The 24,089-nt window shown below is 41.9% G+C and overlaps 1 protein-coding gene across 1 annotated transcript in view; it reads right to left on the bottom strand.

The window, feature by feature from the left end:
• The window catches only part of LOC311250414 (cytoplasmic phosphatidylinositol transfer protein 1-like), a 75,296-nt gene extending 57,738 nt beyond the window's left edge, over nt 1–17,558 (bottom strand). Inside the window, exon 1 of the mRNA XM_084342084.1 lies at nt 17,246–17,558. Within this exon, the coding sequence (XP_084198210.1) occupies nt 17,246–17,293 (48 nt within the window). The 5' untranslated portion in view covers nt 17,294–17,558. The remainder of the gene's footprint in view (nt 1–17,245) is intronic.
• Between the last annotated feature and the right edge of the window lie 6,531 nt (nt 17,559–24,089).

The raw sequence follows: 24,089 nt of genomic DNA, 5'->3' as shown, positions 1-24,089 counted from the left end.
AAGAAACATTACACTGTTGTTATGGAAACTCTATGAGATTGAAGCGCACTAGGTAAACACCTTAAAGCTCTATTATGCAATTTACGCATATCTGTGGCCCCAAATAGCATCTGTTGGAAATTTGAGGACTTTGATACCCAGAAATCTTCTATAACGTGACACGACTCGACTGCACACAGCGCACTCGTGTTTACCAAGCAAGCTGGTGGTTGATGCTTTATGTTGAAGGTTACTCAAATTAAATACCTACATGTTTCTTTTCAGACAAAATAAGTTTTGGGGGTTTTTGTTCTTTATCTTTTATTATATTACTCCTTATCAACTCCTTTGGTCAGGCTCACAATATTTGGATTGAGAATAGGTAGTATTTACTGAAAATTTAACTTTAAAATGTATTTGACCCAAATTTATGCCATGAACCTCCAACAAGAGCTGAAACCGCTCAACATGTACATGTACGGCTTCTTACCAGGCTATATCAATACTGCTCCTTATCAAATGCTAGCTCTGATTCCTGACATTATTAGAGCACAGTCCTGCAGGTATTTAGGAATCTAATAATTTTCGCTTGTTAAAAAGTTAAATTCGAAAGTGAACAACTCTTGTTGCCTCAATATCACACAGCACTGTCTCCGTTCTTCTACTCTTAACTTTTCACGGCATCAAATCCTGAGGACACGGCTTTGATCATCTCAACTCAAGTGCTCTTCACTATTTCTCTAGTAGACTGGCCTCTGCCCTCCACGGGTCGCTGGGTGCCAAGAAGTTCAGATTTAAATTCTGTCACCAGCGTGCTGTCGAAGCCTCGCCTGGCTGGAATGACAGTGAGGGATCTGACAGGCTGCACTCATGAGAGCTGTGAAACAGACTGACAGTCATGCAGAATCACTCAGAGCTGAACTTCCGTCTGTTCGCCAGCATTTCGGACTGGGCCGAGATAATCAGTGTTCTCAAAGTATTTATGAGGGGTGAGGAATGGGGCTGTGTGGATCAGCTGGCTACAGCTATGTCATGTGAAATCCTTGTTACATAGTCAGGTGATTTTAATCTTAAACATGTCACAAGTCTGTCCTTAAGCTGCCCTAACTTCTTCACAGGCTCTTACCCCTGTGAAACACAAACCCTATTTATGACCAACAAACACAAATTCCCCTTTAAGAGGGAGGGGACATTATGATGATAGCTTTTCAGCAAACAGTGTCAGCGTACCAGGGGCTTCAGAGTCGTTACACTAGGGTCACTTTTTCAAATCATTAGTTTTCAGTTATTAAATGTATTGAATAAATGACAGCAAAAGCACCAACCTCCTTAAGTCATTGTTGGTGAATAATTGTCACAATAGTTCAGACATTTAATTTGACTTTTGATTCTATGTGTTGGATTTTAAGTTATTTGCTATTTGAAATGCTTTCAATTGTATTTTGGGCCATATATGAGTATATATGAGTGGCCTGTGCAGAAAACTCTTATAAATCAGTCATTAAAATACATTTTGAGGCTTTTAGCTGTTTAATATGTTATAAATATGTGTCTGGATGAAAACGTACCCATGATTTTTCTTCCACATTCCACCTTTAAAAAAAGGAAAGGGAAGGAACTCCAAGACCCTCTTCAAATGCTGATGATCACACCAAAAATGTCTCATAATCACATCGAGGAAAAAGAGGAACATAAACTTAATTTCTTTCAGCACTTAAATGCGTGACAGCATGTTTTTTTTCTTAATCCTATCACATTTAACTGACTGCCTGGAGCCTTCGATATGATTAACGCTCCTGTTACCTAAATGAATAGAACGTCTCCATTCTTGTTCCTGCAAACATTACTCCTCTCGCGCCCTCAGTTTCCCTGTACGGCCTGTACACACTCTTTCTCACAGAGACACACACTTCCGTCAGTCAATACATCTTAGGAGGCATTTTCGCTCCCTAATCCTCTAAATCACACTACAAATCAGCCTTGGTCAGGGCTGACTCAGTTGAAGAGGACACTAAAACACGGGAAAGTATACACACACACCACACACACACACACACACACACACATATATCCAAGCTAGCACACGCACATGCAGCAGTGAGGAGAAGAAAAAAATCAATCCTCATTCTTATTTCTCAGAGAGGGGTTGAGAATGTGACCTACCTTTACCTCACAATCATGTGAGAGTAATTCTGTCCTTACATCTCCCCTCTCTCACACACACACACACACACACACACACACACACACACACACACACACACACACACACACACACACACACACACACACACACACACACACACACACACACACACACACACACACACACACACACACACACACACACACACACACACACACACACACTCTCTCTTTCCCTCTCACGCTATCACTGTCCCGCCAGCGGGCCAAGACTGACTGAACATCAACCTTCACTGTGAAGCCATTAAGATAAGACATGGAGTTTATTAGCTTCATTTCAGCAGGCAGTCAGTGGGTTGATGATGATCTCGGTGTCCCTTCATCACAATTCTCTCGTGTGGAATTGACAGAGGAAATATTGACCTTACATCTCTCCCACGCTTGTAGCACGGTGCCCTCCCTTGAAAACCTTGTAGCTTGTACGAAAAAAAAGAGTCAACCTACTGGGAACGTAGACAAACAGGCTCATCCTCCAGCTGACACCAGCCCAGTTCTGAATCTTTACAACTGACCTAAAATGGCCGTCAAGGGAGTGCTTTGGTATTTGGGCAGCAGGTAGTTCCACCTGCACTCGAGCTGCTACTTTTAGCAAACACAGGATGCCACGGGCGACGACGATGATTCTCCACACTAAATATCAAACTTGTCATCATAACCACTTGAAGGTAATGCAGTGTGTCATGTCAAATCCAGATAAAAGCATCTGGGTGACAACAGCAGAGCAGTTACTCACTGTAATGTTGTCATGGAAAACTTTTCATGCTCGGAAGTTTGATAAAACATATGTACATGTAGTGTAAACATCAAGGGCTTGTGGGGAAAGACTGTGACAGCTACCCACTGAAATATTTCTAATTAAAACAACCTGCTTCAAATCTCTTGAAAGACGTTGACGTCGGTGTTCTCCTGACTTAAATAGATTTGCCACTACCGAGAGGCTAATTGCTACACAGTGGGGTGACGGCCATCAAGGGATTAAAAAATTAAAAAGATTTTTCCTTGGGAGCAAAAACATACAGTGCTACCTCTAAATGCATGCAGTTGTAGATGGCTATAGATCTTCATTAGAGGATGTTTTTTTTTTTTTATCTGTTTGTCAGACATTCATGTTTACCTCGAGATGGATTGTAATAACGTCTCATCAGCAGGGGGCGGTACTGACGGAAACAACGGAAGAACACAGTTCAAAGAGTCAGAAAGTTGGAGAAGTTCGGGATGGTCGAGGGGTTTTATTCAGACCACCAGGGTTTGAATGGTGTGTGTTGAGAAAGTAGTAGTTATAAGTGAAAGCAAGATCTTTTCCAAAACCTGACCGGGTAGTTTTTGTGCCTTTATTTGAAAATGTAACCAGACATTAAATATTTGGTATTGGTAACCTCAACATAGAAGAGGCAGTGTTGTTGTAACGGATAGGCGAGGCCAAACTACTGCACGGTTTGGTGCGAAACCAGGTTGTAGCATGCTGACATTACCATGTAGCTTAATACCCTGCTGAGCCTAAGTAGAGCTACTCTTAGTCATTTTAACATAAAATACAAAAGAACATAAATGGGAACACTTTACACACAACTTCTAACTTGCTGTATTTTGTCAGTATTTAAATCAAATGCTTAAAAGGAAGAAATAACCCCCTGAAATCAAACGCTCAATAAATGCTCAGAACAACATTCAACCGCCTGAGAGCAACAGATTAGTAATAATGTTTACCTGGAATATCAGCACAGCCTATTTACCTTCACATTATTGTGTCTAAGCTGAAATACAGCAGACACACTGCAAGGAAGTGCTTGGTGCTAAATCCCAGGCTTGAGGGAAGGTAAGACTCCATCATCTGCCTCATTATTTGACAGTTATCCTCGGGATGGTCTTACACTATAATCACTATAATCCACTCCGCTATTGGGGTAATGGTAGTGATGGATGGCACTGGTTACCATAGAAACGAGAGATGATAATGAAGTGTGTCAGCATATAGCTATCTATAGCCTGTCTAATTTGTGTGTATGTGTTCAGTGTGTGGGCTGAGCTGATAGTTCTTCCAAAGATGCGTTGCACCTGTGCGTGGGCTGGAGGCATAGCAGAACAGCATGATGACCAGTGTGCGCGAGTGTATTCTTATCCTGAGTGTACGAGTATCCTGCTGAAAAGCAAACCTTTAGAAACTTTCCAACAGAAAGTACAAAATAGACGCCCGACAGTGAACCTACTGCATTTGCGATTGCATGTGAGCATTGACACAGCTGAGGACTTACGCCTGCTGCAATTTAAGAGCCGAAGCAATTAAATAGTATACACACATATACATTTCTCCATTAGATCCTTTTAAAACTGTTGAAATTACAGCGGCAACCGGTAACAATCATTTTTTAATGCGTCTGTAAACAAGCTTCAATCCCACTGACACGATATTAAAGTGCTTCTCAGAAACCACTGGCTGCATTAAACCATTGATGACTTCCTCCTTAACTCTCAACCAATCTTCATATTTCATGCGACTACTCAAGCTTCTCTCCACTTCTTGTCTGTCAACCTCTTTTCTTTCTCTCCCTCTTCCCATTTGCATGTATTTTACAGCAGGCAACTCATATGAAAGCATCTGCCGACCCTCCTCTTACCGCATATCCATCTGTCTACCCTCATCCTCTCTCGATAAATCTCTACGACTAATCCTAAAAAAATAAGGGAGACACACTTTCCATCTCAGAGTCTCTCTTTGCAGTAAAAGCAGGGACTAGCAGCTTCTGTACAAGTACAGGTAGTAATAAAACATCAGGTCCGTGCCTGTGAACACGTACGCATATACAACTCCACACATGCTACGCACGTGAAATTACAGCGGGTCAGAAAGGACCACCAGAACATTAAATTACATCGATCAGATGACAGCTCATGCTTCATAGCCTCCAGTGAGGAAAGCTACTCAGAAATAAAGGCAAACAGTTAACAATACAACCAAACCCCTAATCAGTGTCAGAGCACACAGACCATGGCCGGGCACTGATAGTGTAGCCAAATAAACACAAGGCCACTTTGAAGACATTTTCACGCTCGAGCGATTGCATTATCAACGCAACATTTGCTGAAGTAATGGAGATATTACAGGCCTAAATCAAGCTTATGAGCACCACAGTGTGTTTTTATGTGAACCTTGTGATAATGTTTCTCCTCAGCCTCTTCAATAGAAGGTCACATTCTGAGCTGACCAAGAGGATTACAATCGAACAGGATGTGTTTGATGAGAAAGAAGAAAAAGGACACTCAGTAGTGTCTTACTGTTGAATGCCAGTGTCTAGGTTTGGTTATTTTTGGACAATGAAGCAACAGAAAGAAAAAATACAACTGCAAAGAGCATCCAGTCCATATTCAGTACCAGTCTTGTGTTTAATTCACAAGGTTATAGTAAATATTATAAGCCTATACTTGAGTTGGTGGAGTGTGCTTTAAACTCAGATGACCTTGAACAAATTACAAGCCAGAGTAGAGGCCAATAGTCCTGCTTAACCTTTCCAGTTAGAGAGGCAGCCCATAGCTTAAGGCAAACAGGCAAAAAGTGTGCTATTTTAAGCAATGATCACCATGTGCCTCTGAAGGATAGTTACACTGAATTCACTCAGACAACATTAGTCATAAAGTAGGAGACAGTTCTTTGTTGTTTTGCTTGATCAGCAATCTGATATTGATGTAAGGCTTGTGGCACCATATCAATAGTGTTTAGTAGCATGCGGCTCCAGAAACACAGCACAGGACTACCTACAGAGGGAATCAAAACACCATCCAAATCAAAATAGTGCTCATAATCTCCCTTTCTACACAACTTTCTGCATCACAGCCAGAGTCCAAATTCACTTACTGCTATGTTTGTTGTTTTGTAATTTGCAACACTTCACTCTGACAGCTAAGTGATTTTTTTATTGCATTAACCCCCCCCCCACACACACACACACACACACACACACACACCGATTTTGGCAGGAATCCGTTCAATAATTCATAAAACACAAAGAGGATTTGGAAATTTGGTAAGTAAGTAATGGGATGTCCTGCAGAGTGTTTATGAGCCAGTCAACGCTATCACTGGGAAATGTAGTGTTGTTGTGGAGATATGAATTAGAGATAAGTCATTTGTGAGCGGTGTGACTCCAACAGTGTAACACTGCTGCTAATTAATTTCATTAATTCATTCAATTGGCCTTTAGCTTGAAGTCACACTGTGAGTAACATAGTTGATGGATCATTTCTCACAGAATGTAGATGGTGCAAAAGGCGCTAATTCATGCGCTGTGGAAACACGTATGTAGCATATGAGATAACACCTACACACATATACACAGCTTTCATGAGGGTAATTTGAAGGCTTGAGTTGGGTTAAGCATTTTTCGCCATCTTGGACAAATAGGGAGTAGCATATCATTATATTAACCGCTGACTGCTTCCAACTGTGGCTGCTGTTATCTCAGTTAGCTGTGCAGCTAGCAGTACGGACTCCTAGTACTCGGAGCACTAGGGGAGTGTTGGTGTTTACAGTACACTACTAGCACAGGAGCTCTGGACCGGGGGGGCCAGGGCTAGCTGGTTAGCATGCTAACCAGACATTGTCAGACATTAACAAAAGTGTTTTGAGCAGTGTTTTAGAGGGGATTTGCCTTTAAAACACCAACTGTTCACATTCTCTGACTCTCCACAAAATCATCTACTGTTGCAGAGCTATTATTGGCCAGAAAGTGTTCACACCAGTGAGCGTCTATGTGTGAATATATAGTGTCAGTGTGTGTATGCACAGCTGGGTAATGTTCAAACACACATTGAGTCTCCCCAGAGGGAAAAACCTAACCATGATCAATGTGCATGTAGTATCTCAATGACAAGATTTACTCTTTATTCCAAGTCTTCACGCGGTATAATTAATATAAAACACGAGTATCATATCACTACATCATCATCATCTTACCTATCTAACTTCCCTGGGAATACAGGTACAGCCATGCAAACACTGGCATGGACGCATCGTTCCACACGTCACCAAAAAACTCATCCAGGCAAAGAATAAACTACTCCATGTAAATCCTGTAAACTTTCCTGTCAGAGTGGCTCAACCACAGCCTGTGGAAACTCCTCTGATAAACAACAAAGAAATGTGCGCAAATCCACTTGTAGGTGCTTGGCTGAGTGCACCAAATGAATGTCTGTAATGTCAAGTACTGTAAAGAGGCTGTGAAGCTTCATCTCTCACATAATTCCATTAACTCACCCGCATCTTCTATCCAGCCTCTCAGCCTTCGACCATATTTGTACAGATTTGAGTGCCATTACTTTGACACAAAAGGTCCATTAACAAGACCAAGTATAAAACCAATCCTTCGAATTTCTCCGTCATGTTGATGTAGAACAAAACGGCAAAAAGCAAAGTTAACGCTTTATTCTAACCTCAGCATGTCATTTCAGCCATTCCTGAGACACAGTGTGAGCGTGTGAACCCACAGCAGCAACAGTAAGCAGTTTTAATGATGATGTCCACACTGAGCAAGAAGAGTGACTTTAGTCTAAAGAATCAGCTGCTTTGTCTCTATTTTCAGCCACACTTTACAGATTTAGCAGCCGCCTTCAGACTGTGGCTGCTGCTAGAAAACGGCTCTTATCCCTCCTGTGATTTGTTGGCGCAGCAGAGAGATGGTGGAAGAAATCCTCTTTTTCTCCATGGTGACACACGGCAGCTGCATACCAAAAGCCTAGAATTTGATTTGTATAAGGGTGTCATCACCCACAATGGATAAATACTGTATATGCACAGGTATGCTGTTATTGTGAGGAATGATGAAGGGCTGCAACTCATGATTGTTTTTATTTCTGATTACTCTAATGATTATTTTCATGATTAACTGATTAGTCTATAACATCTCAAAAAAGCTGTGAATAATGTGTGACTTAATAAGTGACATCTTCGAACAGTTCTCCAAGGTAATGTAGTTTTATACGTTTTGCTCTTTGAAAAGGCTTTTGTTTTCCACCTAAGCACTTGTTTTTGACTATTTGTATGCATAAAGTTAGTGTAAATAAAGAATTACAGAACTATACTGAGTTGAGGATTAGCTTATAGCCTTTCAAAAGAGCCTAAAACCATGCCTGTACTGCAAATGGTCGACAACAGCTTTGAATTTACTTTGGGCTAGGCTGCAATAGATGTTTTAGGATAATTATACATAGATTTCCAGGAAAAAGAAAAGGTTAACCATAATTTAAGATCACCAGATTTATAAAAGTCAACCTCAAGGACAATAAAACAATGCAGATGGATAGATAGACTTTTATTAGGATCTGCAACAAATTGCACTCACTCATAGATACCAGCCACCTAAATATGTTGGATTTTTTTTTTCGTCAAGATCCATGCATTATTCCCTGAGAAATTAATGAAAATCTTGGAAGACACCCTGTCTCGCAATGTTAAAGAGCATCCCTCCCTTTATCCACATCCACACCAGATGTTAATGGGGTCTATTCTGAGACTCCATAAGACAAACGGTTACACAAGAAAATCAGTGTTTAATTTCGGAACAGAGCAAAACAATCAAGCAACACTCGCAATGAAAGCGGACTGGTTTTCATTTCAAGTTATTTTCCAAAAAGTCATCATCAGGCTTTTACTCTCCTCCTCCATGTTAGGAAACACTGTTCCATTTCACCAGCACACTGAGCTCATCATTGGCCTCTTCTGAGCAACTCAGGACTGGAGTGGTGGATGCTGCTACGGGGTACACAGCTTACAACATAGAGACAATGGTGATGTGTCCCTGTGATGTGTGCATGTGTGTTGAATAATAGAAACAAGCACACTTACACTCAAAGTGTGGCCGTGTATGAAAGACAAACAGAATTTGTGCCACGGATAAGTGAAACAGCCCCTCTCTAGAGCGTGATTGTCAAAAAGGCGCGACGATCTCATGTAGCTCTCGTGTTATGAAACAAGCTTTTCTGGTGATACAACACACACACACACACACACACACACACACACACACACACACAAACACACCCATCTAGGAAATGAGAATGGGCCTCATCCGTGGATAATGGTCCATCACAACCCATGATGGTTTCCTCTAGAAGGGTAAATGGCAGTAAATGGGATGTTGATTGAATCACAGCATTGTCATGTATACCAGATGGCAAAAAGGCCTTGCACCTTACCATGACACTACAGAAACAAACAGACCCCATTTTCTAAACAAACCCTGGAGTGTGTGGGAGGGGTCTGACCATAAAGAGAGAAAAAAATATTCTCAATGTAGGGGGAGCAGTGTTTGTGAAAAATAATAGGGACATTGTGTGCCTTGGAGGTTTAATGGCATATTCAGGCTTGGGGGATGTACTGTGGAGGGCTGAGAGATGGTGTAACAAGCAGGGAGCTAGGAGTTTAACCCCAAATCCAAGGGTGAAAGCCCTGTGTTGGCAAACATCTACATAATTGATCGTAACCCCTGAACTCCATCTGTGAATGGGGACAAGAGGGGAGACTTTTCCTTCGGGGATCAATAAAGTCTCACTTTACACAACTTTAAATTGCATATCATTACATCACCCATTCTGAATGCAGGAACACCCAGCCCTCCAAGGACACCGTCATCTTTAATTACCTTGACTCAAAAAAAAATGTTTGATTTGTCTAGAAAGAAGCCTGGCTGTCCTCGCTGAGCTTTTCAGCCCTCCCTGCCTGTGGATACGTGAAATTAACTGCTGGCGTCATGGAAACATGCTCCCGGTTTGAACAATGGCAACCAATCTTGTTAAAGAGCCCTTATTAAAAGGGGGTTTTAACAAACCAGCAGCAATCGCTGAGAAGTAGTTTTTTTTTCTTTTCTCCAACCTGAATGAAGTAACTAGGGGAAGAGACGCTGCCAAAGCTGATGAAACTCTCTGCTGTCTTTTGTGAAAATTGTACTCAAATAAAAATTCATCCACTTAATGGTGCTTCAAGCCACGGAGCGTGAAATGGCTCAAATTGTCACTGTCATGCTTGATGGCTGATACAATGTCAGTACAACATGAGCACTTCTGTGCAAATTTATGACGGATAATCCTACGTGGGCGAAAGCACAATACGACACAGCAGCTCTGATCCTATTACAGTTCTTCATGGGTCCACTACAATACAATAGGTTCATGGTTCATTTAGTTATTCGTCATTGTACAACACAGGATTGTACAAGTTGTAGTCCCTTTATGCTACACAAGAAAAACTATTTTTATGGTGGTGTGTTGAAGATTTAAAATGAAATATTGATATGTTAATAATATATACATGATAATATTGTGTAAATAATCTAGTACCTCCAAAATCACTTTTCTTTTGGTCATAGCTGGTTGCTGTAACCTTAATGCAGGTTTCCAGCCATCATAAAAGAGAAAATCATCTCTGAGGAGATGAAAGACATGAGAGAGACAAGAGACAAGAAGTTTTTTGGGATTCCAAAAAAGATTAATTTGACTGATAGCATTTTTTGTTTTTTTGTTTTTCTATAGACATCTGATTATATCACATAATCTAATAAAATCGGTACCATGAATTCTTTTGGCTATGATCATGTTGTGAAAATCTGATTCTGATATCATGAGGGCCCTAGTGTCTGCCCAAACACCATCTTACACCAGCAACAACAACAACAACAACAACCAGGGCAAGCCTACAATACAACACTGCTACATCAGGTGTTAACTGCACTTCCGTGCGCCAGCTGCTTCTAGACAAGGGTGATGTGTGTGTGTTTTCATATCTCAAGCTGTGCAGATGCAGGTGTGAAACGTGCACCACACAGTGTGAGCCCTAATGAGGCTTTAGTCAGGTGAATAAACTGTATGTGGTTTTTGCCAAAAGTGGGGCGCACTACATTGTACGATACTCATTCCCTTTAATGAATTCTGGTGAGACCATTACTTTCAGAGATGTTTATGCCTTGAAAAATGCTGGTGTGAGCCAACAACCCAGGTGTCCTTCCAGCTATTCATCCGGCCATTCATTCAAGCAGCCAGCCCCACATCCTCCCATTTCTACAGTCATCCATCCCCTGAGTCGAACCATCTATTCTCTCAGCCTGCCAACAACACCAAAGCAAGCAACTTCCCCTAGCTTAAGTCATAACAGGATCTCAAAGGCCATTTAACATACTCACATGCTGTGTGTTTACCATCACTCAAATAATACACGCACACACGCTGATAAATATGAGAAAACAGACGTGTTATACTAAATTATGCATTGAACCAACTGTTTGGAGGCTTGCTAAAAAATGCAGGGTACTTCAATGATTTGTACAGTCAGTGTAGTGGTTAAAAAAATGGTTACACCTTTTGGTTTATTGCGTATGATAGCCCAGAAAAAAAGATGTTCCCCAGGCACGTGTCTCAGAGCAGATTACAGTCTCACACAATCAGATGGTGCCATAATCCTTCAGTTCTTGCCAGAGCTAACACCCCATTAAACTGCCATCTAGCCAACATGTTCGACAAACTACCGACTTTATCAGATAGACTTAGAACACGTGGATGTTCAGTTCATTCAGCTTTGAATGGGTGTCTTTTTCACTGGCCTTCTCTGAATGTCACTATGCTATGACTCATTACGGTAAATGGAAAAAAAGAGGCTGGCCTTCTGCAATGAGGATCTACTTCACTTTGTTTGCCCCTGAATGTGTCCCTGCTCGTGTAAAACCCCTGTTCAGAAGATACTTTCTGGGTTTTTCATGCCAGCTCTGGTGCTCTTTTCAAAGTGGAGATGAAGCTTTTAGAGTGTGAAGTCCAAATTGTGATGAAAACTTTATATTCATCAACCATGGCCATGTTTGTGACTCAGGTCAGCCAAAGGTTGGGCGATGTCAGCATTTTTCTCATGAGCTTGAGAAAAAAAAAAAAGGGCTTGTCAGCCAGAGACAGGGAGGTGCAAGTGAGAGATACTGCCGCAGAGAAAGACATAATGGTAGACAGGAGAGGGAACACATCTATCCGTGTCTCCTGTGATGCATCACCTCTCCATCCTTTCCAGGGGAAAAAAATGGGCGCGGTGGCTGATGAATGGCCCCGCTCACAGGAGAAGAACAGAGCAGAGTTAGCCCCGAGGGACTGAGAGGAGAAAATGATTATTCCTCGGCTAAGTGGTTCTGGTTAGAGTTACATCTAAATCTTGTCTGAGACTCAACTTTAAACCGGTTCTCAAACACAGAAGCTACAGTGTGTGACTGAACTCCTTGAAAGTTAAAGACTTTATCCAGACCTGAATTTCTTGATTTGGTTAGCCTTGAGTCATCCTGGCCCTTCTCACTACAGAGAGAACACTAAAAGTTAATGGCAGCAAAATGTCGTCATGTGATGTGTCCAAATGTTTTTGCGTTGTCATAACTGAGAGATTAGAGGATGATCATTTCGACCATCTATTTCAGATGTTCAAGGGAGAACAATATTGCTTGCGTAAGATGTTAACACTTGTATATGTACTGTACAGTGAGCGATGTGCAGTTTGTGGCTTTAAAGTCATGGATAATTTCCAATATTGCAGTGACAACATTTTCCCACCGGTAGAGCTGTATCAAGTTACTGTTATGCAAACCGAACATTTCCTGCTGCTGCAGCTTCATATTAAAAACATTTAACTGGGTAAAACACAACTTGACTTTTATTCTTAAGAAGTCACAGGAAATGCAAGTGATCATTGAGTTAATAGTCAATAATGGAACAAGGACCAGCCTCAGTAATCAGTAATCATGAAAAGCTGCAGGCGACAGGCTGCACACCTCCAACTTCTCAGTGATGTAACCAACTCCTTTCCCCTCATCAAATAATACAGGGTTCCCTCTTAGCATTGGGTATGAATCCAAAATATTGCCAAATAGGCATTTTTGTTTTTCACTTTTCACATCAAATCCTCCACCATCTTGTCGGTCAACTCTTGTTACTCTCGTCTTGGGAGAAGTGGGCTGTGATCCCTGCTACTTTGTGCTGCGACTGCTGCTGCTATTTTTAGTTTGTAATCATGGTCCTTCATCCAATTTTGTTTTAAAGAAGCAAAATGACAGCAGAGCTGGTGGGCAAGTAATGTAGTCGGTGGATGCACAAACACAGAGTAACACTGGTAACCCCTTTTTTTTTTTTTTTTAAACCAAACACGCCTTGTATTTTTAGGTGGTTCCAGAATTTTAATTGGAATATTTTGGTGGTTTTCCCAAAGGTACACTGAGATTGTGATGTGCAATTTTCACTGTTTTCCAACATTTCATAGACTAAAAAATTCTGAGTCTCAGCAGACTAAACTGAAACTACCATGCCATGGCAATAGTGGTAATTTGAAAATAAAATTAGCAATTTGGGTGACATTTCTGCTCAACAATTACATTCCTCCCTTTCTATCTAAGACCCTTCAAACAGTCTTGGTTTTCACAAAGGGGAGCCCTTTATAGGAATTGTTTTACAGTTTGGTGTTGGGAGTTAGATGAAAATATTCATACCACTTTTGTGTGTCAATTAAATATGAAACTACAGCCGTGGTCGGTTAAGTCGTATCAGCATACAGACTGAAACCAACGGGAAACAGCTTGTCTGGTAATGTCCAGGACTATTTCCTGGCCAGGAGAAGTGACTTCCCGGTGTCTCCTCTGCTTGCCTGGCAACCCAACGGTAACAACAAGACTCCAGACGACAATAATAGAGCCACACCTTGTTTTTACACTTTGGTTTATAGAAGAAATGTGTCCATTAGTGAGCTTTAACATTCTTTTCCCCCATTTCCAGTCTTTACCCTAGGCTGAGAAAAATGTCGACCTATTCCTTTAACAGAAGAAAGAAAACGAAAGGCTCCACAGTGGAAACTCATTAGTTTGAGTTCTTTGTTGGAAGTAAGTGAAGTGAATGAAGAAAACGGAGGGAAAAAAGGGCAGGAGTAACATGCCAGACACACACCCAGACAGGCAGGAGATGATTAAGAGGACAGAGAATAAAGGCTCACGGAACAGCTCATACGCTCCGGTATTGCTAAATGGTTTCTTCCGAGTGCATGGTGTTTGTTAAACTTGTATAAACACTGTGTGGAGAGCCGGTCCAACATCTGCAGTAGTAAGGCTGTGATGACGCAACACAGCCAAGCAGCAGACAGTAATCTCTTCCCAGAGACAATACAGAGAGAGACGTGACCTTGCATGTCCCCATGACTCCAAATCCAAGCGCGCACACACACTGTATTAGAGCATGACCCTGGGGAATTTTAAAGAAAGAAAATCTCCCAGACTTCCCTCATTACCCCCACTCCTCCCCTCTTCTCTTTCCGTCCTCCCTGCCATCCTCTTCCTCCGTCTGTCCCCCAACCCCCTCAGCAGTCGGCACGACGCACTCCCATCCCGTCCACCCTTCCTTCGTTCATTCCTTCCTTCCTTCCTCTCAGTTTGGACAGACATGAAACTTTGGCTCAACTTTTTGGGTGACAACGGATGACCCTCAGCTCAATGTGTGCAGCCACGATAAGAACAGAGAGCCAACCACTTCGTCCCTGAACAGTAAGGAGACTTCTTTCTCAGATAGGACTGTCGACAAACAAGGACACCCGCCTTCTTGGGATTCATCCAAACAGGGCTTTATCTTTGCAAAAAGAAAAAAAAAATACAAATGGAAGCAAAGTGCAGTGCCTGTGTGAGCAGTAATGGATGGCCACTCTCCTTCTTGTTTGCACCCAACCCCTTTTTAAATGTTACAATCTGAGTACAGTGTAAAAGCTTGTGGTGAGTTTTTAAAATCTTGATCTGCTCCATCAAATTGTTTTCTAATCCCACAGATGAAGAGTGAATATATTGTATTTCAAGAAGGAGCGTCCTCTTCAACTCCATTATCCTTCAGAACATTCATCGTGACCTCACAGCTGGACAACGACCAGTAAAAGAAAAATCTCCGCCAGCAGATCAACAGAGAATTATCGGCAGCTTGAACAAGCTTTTTTATCTTAAACCTAAATTGCCAGACATCACGCTTTTTCATTTCTGGAGCTTCACAGCAAAACGGCTTCGCAGCATTCTCATAAACAACCGAAGTAGCATGGGGGGGGGGGAGGCATAAAATGGCTCCATACAGCCTGTCTGACATAATTCAAGCCCTGATATCCTTGATTTTGAAAGGACAATGTTTACACCCTTGATGCACGGTCATGTTCGTGCACCTACTTCAGGGGTGCTGTGAAGCTCCAGAAATGTTTTGTCAGGTACGAAACTTCACCCAGCTTTCCATCAGCATGGGGGTGGGTAGATGATGACTACATTTTCATTTATGGGTGAACTTATCCTTTAAGTCCTCTCCAAGCAGATCTGTCATGTTTGGAATAATAGATTAATTCAATCCTGTGGTTTGAGTTCGGTGGTGTGGGAACCCTTTTGATAAAACAGGATCACAGACTGAGCCTTTAATTACGCTGCTCTTGCTTCTCATAACAACCATCTGTTCACAGGTTCGACGGACGTGACAAGAAATCTCTCGCTACTCCTCTGGGCGTGAAATACAAGCATGGTGAAGGCTCAAGGTTGATTTACTGAACGGAAAACGCATGTATGAATGCAAACACCCACATAACACACACACACAAACACGGCGCAAAGGTATTTCAGAGCGCGCGCTGGATGAACTGCCTTCACATTGACACTCTTGTATTGGAGGATGACGTTTCCCTTTTGACCGCAGGTTTCTGCATGAGCCGGTGGTGTAACGCCTATTTCAGCGCTTGTGATGAGAAAACACAGCCCTGGCAGACTTGATGGGGGCCAGAGGGCAAAGCAAACTTGTTCTTTGAGCCTGCACTCGTTTGATGTAAATGTGCAGCCATTCAGTCGGCCTGTAACACAAAGCAGGGATTCATCTCGTCGAAATATCAATCCAAAGTGTTCTACTCACTTCCCATGAAACAGTGCTTAAAATAGGCATGGACTTCATGCAGTTAGCTGTGTTGGTGGAGTACAACCATCAGAGATTAAGGGGGAAGGAAATGTGAAAAGACGTGCAAGAAATTTGAAGGCACCGTCTCTTATCTGCCGTCATCTCTCGCGTTCTTCCCTAAAAATAACTTTGTTGAAACTGAAAAATGCAGATTGTTACGCCCGGCTTGTTTGAGCTCTCTGACGTCTCTTCAGAGAGGAACAAACCTCATCAGGGTTTCTCATCCTGACATGTGAGCTGCCAAGATGTCAGCGGAGACGGCGGCGCTGCAGCCGGACCATTATTCCACCTGACGAGCAGCCCTCATCTGTAGGAAGACCAACATCGACACCCACGCACCACGGCAGCAACAACACAAGCGGTGGAGACGAGTAGAGAAAACAATGGCACGGGTGATAATTGAAAAAGGTGGCGTTGTGTTGTGCACGGCAAAGCGCGCCAGGACAAGAGAGCATTCATCTTCACCTTCTAATTTTAGACTGAGTCGTGAGAGCAAAGTGAACAGACTGAATGCAGACCACAGCCTCTTTCCTCCTTTCTAATTACCAATCAGTGCAACTAAAACACTCAGTGTGGAGACCCCTGCTCTGCTCTGCTCTGCTCTGCATTGTGTCAGTGCCATCACGTGCAGCCAATGGGGCAGCAGCATGAATTTAATGCAATGCAATTTACATATATATATATATGTGTGTGTGTGTGTGTGTGTGTGTGTGTGTCTGAAAGAGGAACAGTGCTGAAACCACAACATTGCAGTGGTCTTACAGGCAGTGTGACTTCCAGGGCACTGATCAGGGAGGTGGTGATGATGACACCATTTTAATACTGTCAGTCTACTCCATCAACTCATCATACAAAGTGTCAAGCAGATGTTGTTGAAGTGTTTCATGGGTTCACAGTTTAAACTCCAGTACAGGCTACAGGAGTAACTACACGTCACAGAGAGAAGGGGCAGTAATGGGGGAATGGGCTTCAGTCAGGCGCCTCAAGTTCATCTGACTCACATTAAACTGTGTTTCTCTCACCTCATGCAGTCTAACCTCCCGCCTCGTGGTTAAAACGAGGACAAACAAGTCTACACAACAACAAAAAAAGAAATGAGTAGGAAACTCACCTCCTCCACTGTGAGGGGCATGCATATCCTGTACTCCTTCAGCAACATCTTCCCCCTCTGCGCGTCTCTCGTACGTACTCACAATGTGTCAAACCAGCCGAGTGAACGTTCCCTCCGCCGACCCGACGGGATGTGTGTGATATCTGGAGACGTGTCAGCACATGTGGGAGGGTTGGTTAGCCCAGGTTATGAGATGCACCCCGAGTTAAGACTGAGTTCTTTCATCGGAACCAGCGGACTCTCTTCTCCGGCAGCGAACGTGAGGGCAGAAATGAGCTCGCGTCGGGATCGTCCCCCTTCTATGACACCGAGGAGTCAAGCTGCCGGCAAGTAGCCACGGACAGGAGCGGAAGACGGAGGATGTGGGGTTTCAAAATAAGAGCGTGAAGTTTGCCACGTTCGTCAGTTCGTATGTTAAAGTGTTATCACTCTGTTTTTCTAAAATAAATAAATAAATAAAACGACTCAGTTATTACTGCTAACTCAGATGTGCCCAAACGGTTTCTCTTGGAGGGCCAATACTGAAGGTTATTGGTGGGTCACAGACTGAAAACAGCCATCGTCCTGTATCGGTAAGATGTCAAATGGTACAAGTATTCCAAGTGCCCATCATTGTCTGACTCCCTGTGTCACTCTTTGATCAATACTTTACGTGCATTCTTTAATGGAAAAAGTAAAACAGCATAAACTGGGATTTTCTTTTATTTTTTAAAATCACTACAAACATCTGGCGGGCCAAAGATAACCTTTTGGTGGGCCAACTTTGACCCACGGGCCCCTCTTTGGACAGCTCTGCTCTAGGCAAGAACAATGAGCACCAAAAGGTACATGTTTATTGTTTTAATTAATTGCAGATGTGCACCACTCAAGTACAACGTCAACTGATGCAGGTCATGCATCGTCAGTTAAATTTGTGTCTTGAGGGGTAGCTCAATGCCAAATCTAGTCATAGGTTTTATTTTGGTTAAATTGTGCTCACATGGTGTATGTTACTAATATAAGTTGTGTTTGATTGAATTACCAACAAACTTAATAAATTATCTTGGAAAATTAAGTTTTGTTCCAGCACGAGTACTGTTTGTACGAGGTTTTCTTGGAATTGGGATGCAACTCAGTTTGATTGTTTGTTTGACTGATTGTTTGTTTGTTTGTTTGTTTGTTTTTGTTCAATCCAGTGACTTTTTTCTGAGTGATGTTCCCTCTTTAGTCTTTTCAAGACACTGACAATGATTTCCACTGGAACTTTTGTTGAAATAGTTATTTTAGGACAGAATAACAGACTTGATGTATTTGCAGAGTCGGTGGTAAATTGCATTTAATGCATTTGCTGTAACTGAGTCACTAAATTAATTTAGCATCAATTTCTAAATTGCATCTTCTCAGGCATGATCAACTAACCAAGCATACAGTACATCTTAACCAGATATAGTCCAAACAATCTAAAGCTTTATGATATCTGAGTCACCATATCATAATAAATTAGATTAGTAGTCTGCATATCTTATAGTTTAATTATCCAAACTGACTGGATTCATCGAAAACATTATTGCTGTTATACATGTCAACATATGGGCCACCTGGATCATAATACTGACAGAGGGGCCTGCTTATAGTCTGACATATATAAAATGATATGCAGGTAAAGAAGGTAAAGTACATTTCCAGTAGAGGTCTAATAATTGACCGACTCTTTCAGCCATCCTAAGACCTTTAGTTTGAAAACTGCTTGACCGGATGTGACACTGCTGTACGCCGGCTGGCTGCACACGACGGGTCTGTTCTGGATACCGTTACAAGTAAATGTCCAAATTGCTGATAAAGACAATTTGTGTGCTTTCGAGGCGGTGTTCCGTGAAACTGAGCTCCCTGTAGAGGCTCCACTTCAAAGCGTGTTGTCTTCAAAGTTATCAGGACGAAACAAGAACTTGAGTCGGAAGGAAAAAAGGAGGCTCTCTGCTTTCTCCGGCTCTTCTTCTACTTACAAAGCGGCTTGCAGCAGAGGCATCGGAAAATTCAAGAGGTTAGCAGCAGCAGCAGCAGCCCTCCTCCCCTCCTCACCCCTCCTGCTGCCTGGCCCGCTGAAATACGACGCTGTGCGCGGTGGAAACATCGGCCAACACAACCGCAGCTCAGGAAACATCAGCTCTGTGCTTCACACTGCCACACACACACACACACACATCTGTCTCACCTCTCGCTGTCTGCAGTCTTTCACATACATACATACAGTGCAGTGCAGCGTTTTGTGGACAGTGACAGTTTCTGTTCTGTTGGCTCTGCTCCAGCTTCACTGAGTGTTCACTTTCACCTTTAAAGGATAAGTTCACCCGAAAATGAGAATTCAGTCATTATCCACTCACCCTCAAGACGATGGAAAGTGGAGGGAAGTTTACACAAAACAACCAAGGTATCCTAAAATTGATTTAAAAGACACCCGGCTTCCACATTTACACCCACTTATAAGCCGAAATCTTCACTCGTAGCTGCTTGGCTGAAAGTGTGAGCGTGCAACCCATCTGAAGTGGGCGCATGAGCTTGTCCACACATCGAGGTTGTAAAAAAAATCAATTTTGCATCCCGGGGCTTCCAGAGACTTAAATTGCGCTGGACAAGCTATATTTTATTTTGCTTTTGTTTTTCTTCACATTTTGAAAACAAGTCCCCATCTATTTCATAAACCGCTGTTATGCTGTGAAGCTCCAGAAATGTTTTGTAGCGTTACGAAACTTCCCCCGTCTTTCATCCACTCAAGTGACTAGAAAGACTGAATTTTTATTTTTTGGGTGAACTTGTCCTTTAAGGGTGTAGGAGGGCGATCACGTATAACAGCGTCCTACGATATGGTATTCCTACCCTATTTTTTTTGTATTTTTTTAATGGGCAAACGGTGAAATGTTTGTCACCTTGCGTCACGCCACCTAAGCTTCTCTGAAGATCAGTCAGACCGCAAAATGGCCTCATACTAAACAGGAAGTAGGTAAGAATTCAGTACAAGCCTGGGGAAGATAGAAATTGTGTCTGCTGATGTGCAGTTTGTAGCCTTTACCCTGTCACTGAAAGTCCCCCTTCAGTCAGAAATGTGTTTTTCTTCTTGTTCCTACAGGTGAATGTCGTGTAGAATGATGTATGTGCAGAGATTGACGCTCAAAGGATTTTCTCACATTCGTTGTTCAAAGTGTACATTTTTCTCTGTGCTCATTTAAAAACCTGAACCTGAGGAGGAGACACCTTGTGTCCAGCAGTTAAAAAAATTGATATTTGCGTACTCATATATGCTGGAACTATTAATGAGGGAGAAGGAATAGGTGCCATTTTAATGCTGTATTTATCTATTATTTCTGCAAAATCACGTCAGCCACACAGTAAAGATCTTTTTTGCCTTCATACCAAGTGAAGGGGATCTTTTATATTTAATGACTTTTGGCTCATAATTGGTCCCATAAGTAAACAGGGTGAAACTCCATGTGTTATCTGATTTAGATGTATCAGCCAATGGTGTTCTCCGGTCTGTCGTGAGATGCTTTTCAGCATTTTGGAGTTTTCTGTGGTTTTGAGATTTCATCTTTAAAACAAGGGCTTAAGTCGGTGACACTGATTTTACCGTCCAAGCGTAGATAAAACCTGCCTGCTGCGGCAAATACGTACTTCAAAGTACAGCCGAGTGACTCCTGAGATAAGCCTGTATCTGTGATGACAGCAGTCTTATGAATAAAATTAGTCACACTCAATCCTTTTGAGTCCTGCGCATCTTGACAAAAATAGAGATGACACACATTAATAAACAGCCATTTTTAATTAAGGTAGCAGTTGTCCTGTTGGCTTCATTGACACCTGTGATTTGCTTTGGTCTGCTCAGCAAAAAGTCTCACTCATAATTCTGTTTTAAAGATGCTGACTTAACAGCATCGTGCGCTGTCAGCAAGCATTCAGCGTTTCCCACAGAAATATATTCATGCAGGGTAGAAAACCCTCTGAAACAGCAACTGGAGTGTGAGCTCTCCACTTGATCCTCATACTAATGTGGGAGCAGCTCACAGAGAAGCATGTAGAAACAATTTACAGAGTAGTTAAGTGAGTAGAATATATAATGTATAAACTATCTCACACTTTTATGTAGCTTACAAAGGAAGAGACAATAAATGTATCAACTAATAACAACAGTTAAAGCAGCTGTTATTGCTGTATCTAACATTTCCTTCATGCATTTCCTCAGGCTGTCTGTTTAAAGCTCTGATTGATTAGTCCCATTAACAGCACATCAGTCCTGTATTAAAGATTTCCCTTTGTGCTCTTGTAAATGCTCTAACGTTGTGTTGCAGCACACTAAATGGACATTATGAATTAAATTCACCATGAAATCATTTACATAATGGCCTTCCAGGAATCTCTTCACATTGCCACAGTAATATAGCCACATAGTGTCAACCTCAGGAAGCTGCAAGAAATGATGGAAAGTGCAAAGTTAACCAGAGTTAGTAACGCATAATGCCAATTTCTACATAAGGCTGCTTTAAATGTGTTCACTCATTTGGCTTCAGTACATAAAAGGTGCAGTATGTAAGTATTGGCTACCTGTCGGAATCATACTAAAAACAAATAGGGGGCTGCATAGCACCTGAGTAACCACTAACCGCTACTGACTGTAGCTGCCGTTAGCTTGTTAGCGCGATTAGCCATGAAGCTAGTGGTCCTGATTGGAAGCTCGGCTCACCAGGGGAGTGATGGTCTTGTAACTCCGCTAGCACAGAAGCTTGGGACCACTGCGAGGAGGAGGTTTTCAGACCTGGGATGAGGGAAGGCAGCAGGGAAAGCTGGCAGGTAGCGGTGCCATGACATGGTATCAAATAATACATATTCCACCATTAATGCAACATGGAAACAATAAACCTGGTGACCCATAGAGCCATCTAGTCACAAATGTATGTTAGTATATGGGCCAGTAGGTGCAATATAATGTATTAAAGATTGAATCTTGTCATATTATGTTGTCAATAAAGCACTATGGACAGGCTAACACATGCTTTAGACACATCAAATGACTTCTGTTCTTGCACACTAAGGAGTATCTGAACGCTGCTCACTGCACATCTCAGTGACGCTCGTATGGCAGATGTATGTGTTGTTTCTTTCAGTACTCTGACATGATTTCATTATAAAAGGCTAAAAGACTTTAACAAATTGATAAAATGAGGAAAACCTCAGTAGCTGTGAGCAATATAGACCTCATCAGTAATACAAAGACATCCTGTGTCCTATGCATAGCTTACAACTGTCCTTAAGTTTTATTAGACATGTCTTAGATGATTAAGACATTACGAATAAGAAGAATAAAAGATATCTTCAGACACGTCTAAAGATATCTCAAGGCATGAATATTTGCGGGTGATCAAACAAAGTTCCATTTATTTTTCTCTGACTCATGACCCAAAGACTAGCTTTTTCTAAAAAACAAAACAAACACCAGACCTGTATTTAATTTCTGATCGTCTGTGGTTATCTTAACCTAAAACCCCTGAAGCTTAAATGCCACGGGACAGCTTTCATGTGCGTGGTAGCTCAGAATCAACGAGGATCAACCCAATAGTGACCTAACTATTTCAATAAGGTCTGTGTTGATTAGAAAGGAGATTAGAGTCTGATGTCATCTGAACTGCTGCGCTGCCTCAATAATGCCAAACAAATCTGTGACCTCCATAACAGCCAAACAAAACTGCCTCTGTCCCACTTTTTAACATCAGCAGCGGAAACATCCCCCTTTTAATTTTCTTCACTGTGAGCTGTGTTGAGAATGACGGTCTGTCTACAACAACTAGGCTTAATCATAATCTCACATACATGCTTGACGTTGGTCCTGTCACTGCACAGCCTGCTACTGTCATCACTGGAATTGAGAAAGATAATATTGATGATCACGATGGCGATGATGGTCATTTTGAGGCTTCGATTACTCCTCTTCAGCTGAGCCTTCTGACGTTTTTGAGGTCTGAAAAGTGTGCTCACAGCACTGAGAATATCTCTATTCCTCTGCAGTCAGACTTCTCGTACCACATTGGATCATGCTCTCCGTGGATCAGAGTCATTTTCCGTTTATCAGGCCTCCAAGGTCTGTGCTGAGCCGGCACCGGGATCAAACTGATTTTGCCAAGGGCTTAGGGGCTTTCTCTGCCACGAGCAGGAAAATCACTGACCCACATTAGCTTTATTTATGGGGGCATTGGAGCCTTTCAAAGCAGTGAACTGTGTGAAGACAGGGATGCAAAATGCAGACATTAAAGGGACACCTACTGGTGGACTGTGGTCAGTGCACTTGTTGTTCATTCACATGATTGTGTCCATTCACAAAGTTCTTCATTCACTCTGACCAGACAATTGATAAGTGAAGAGTAGGTCTTTCCTTACACATTTATTTATTAATTTTTTATTTTCATTCTCCTTAATAATTACGACTATCATCATTGCCTGTGATTCCTTATGAGTCATAAGCTCTAAACGCAATTTTGCAAAAGACATCATCCTCCAACTTATTATAAACATTTTTCCTCTTATGTTTGTGTTTGTCTTTTGATCTTTGTTGTAGGCTGAGGCAGGAGAAGTCATTCAGGACAGTCTTCAAATCCACTGAATTCTGGCTCTGGTACCATGTCAGAGTTTTTTGTATTCTTTTGTATTTTCATCCAAACCTTCTATCTTTGCCATTTCATATGCTTTCAAATATAACAGGTACACCACAGAGAATAGCTGGTCCCCATTGAAGAATAAAAAGATACCCCTTTAATTTTAAGCTAAATATAGACTCACTTGGCACTGTAATAAAAAAAAGCCTAATTTTAAGAAAGTGCCTCCT

Source organism: Pagrus pagrus (assembly GCF_965226575.1).
Source record: "Pagrus pagrus genome assembly, chromosome: 2".
Taxonomy (NCBI): domain Eukaryota; kingdom Metazoa; phylum Chordata; class Actinopteri; order Spariformes; family Sparidae; genus Pagrus; species Pagrus pagrus.
The sequence above is the reverse complement of the archived record's forward strand: the minus strand, read 5'-3'. Positions and strand labels throughout refer to the sequence as shown.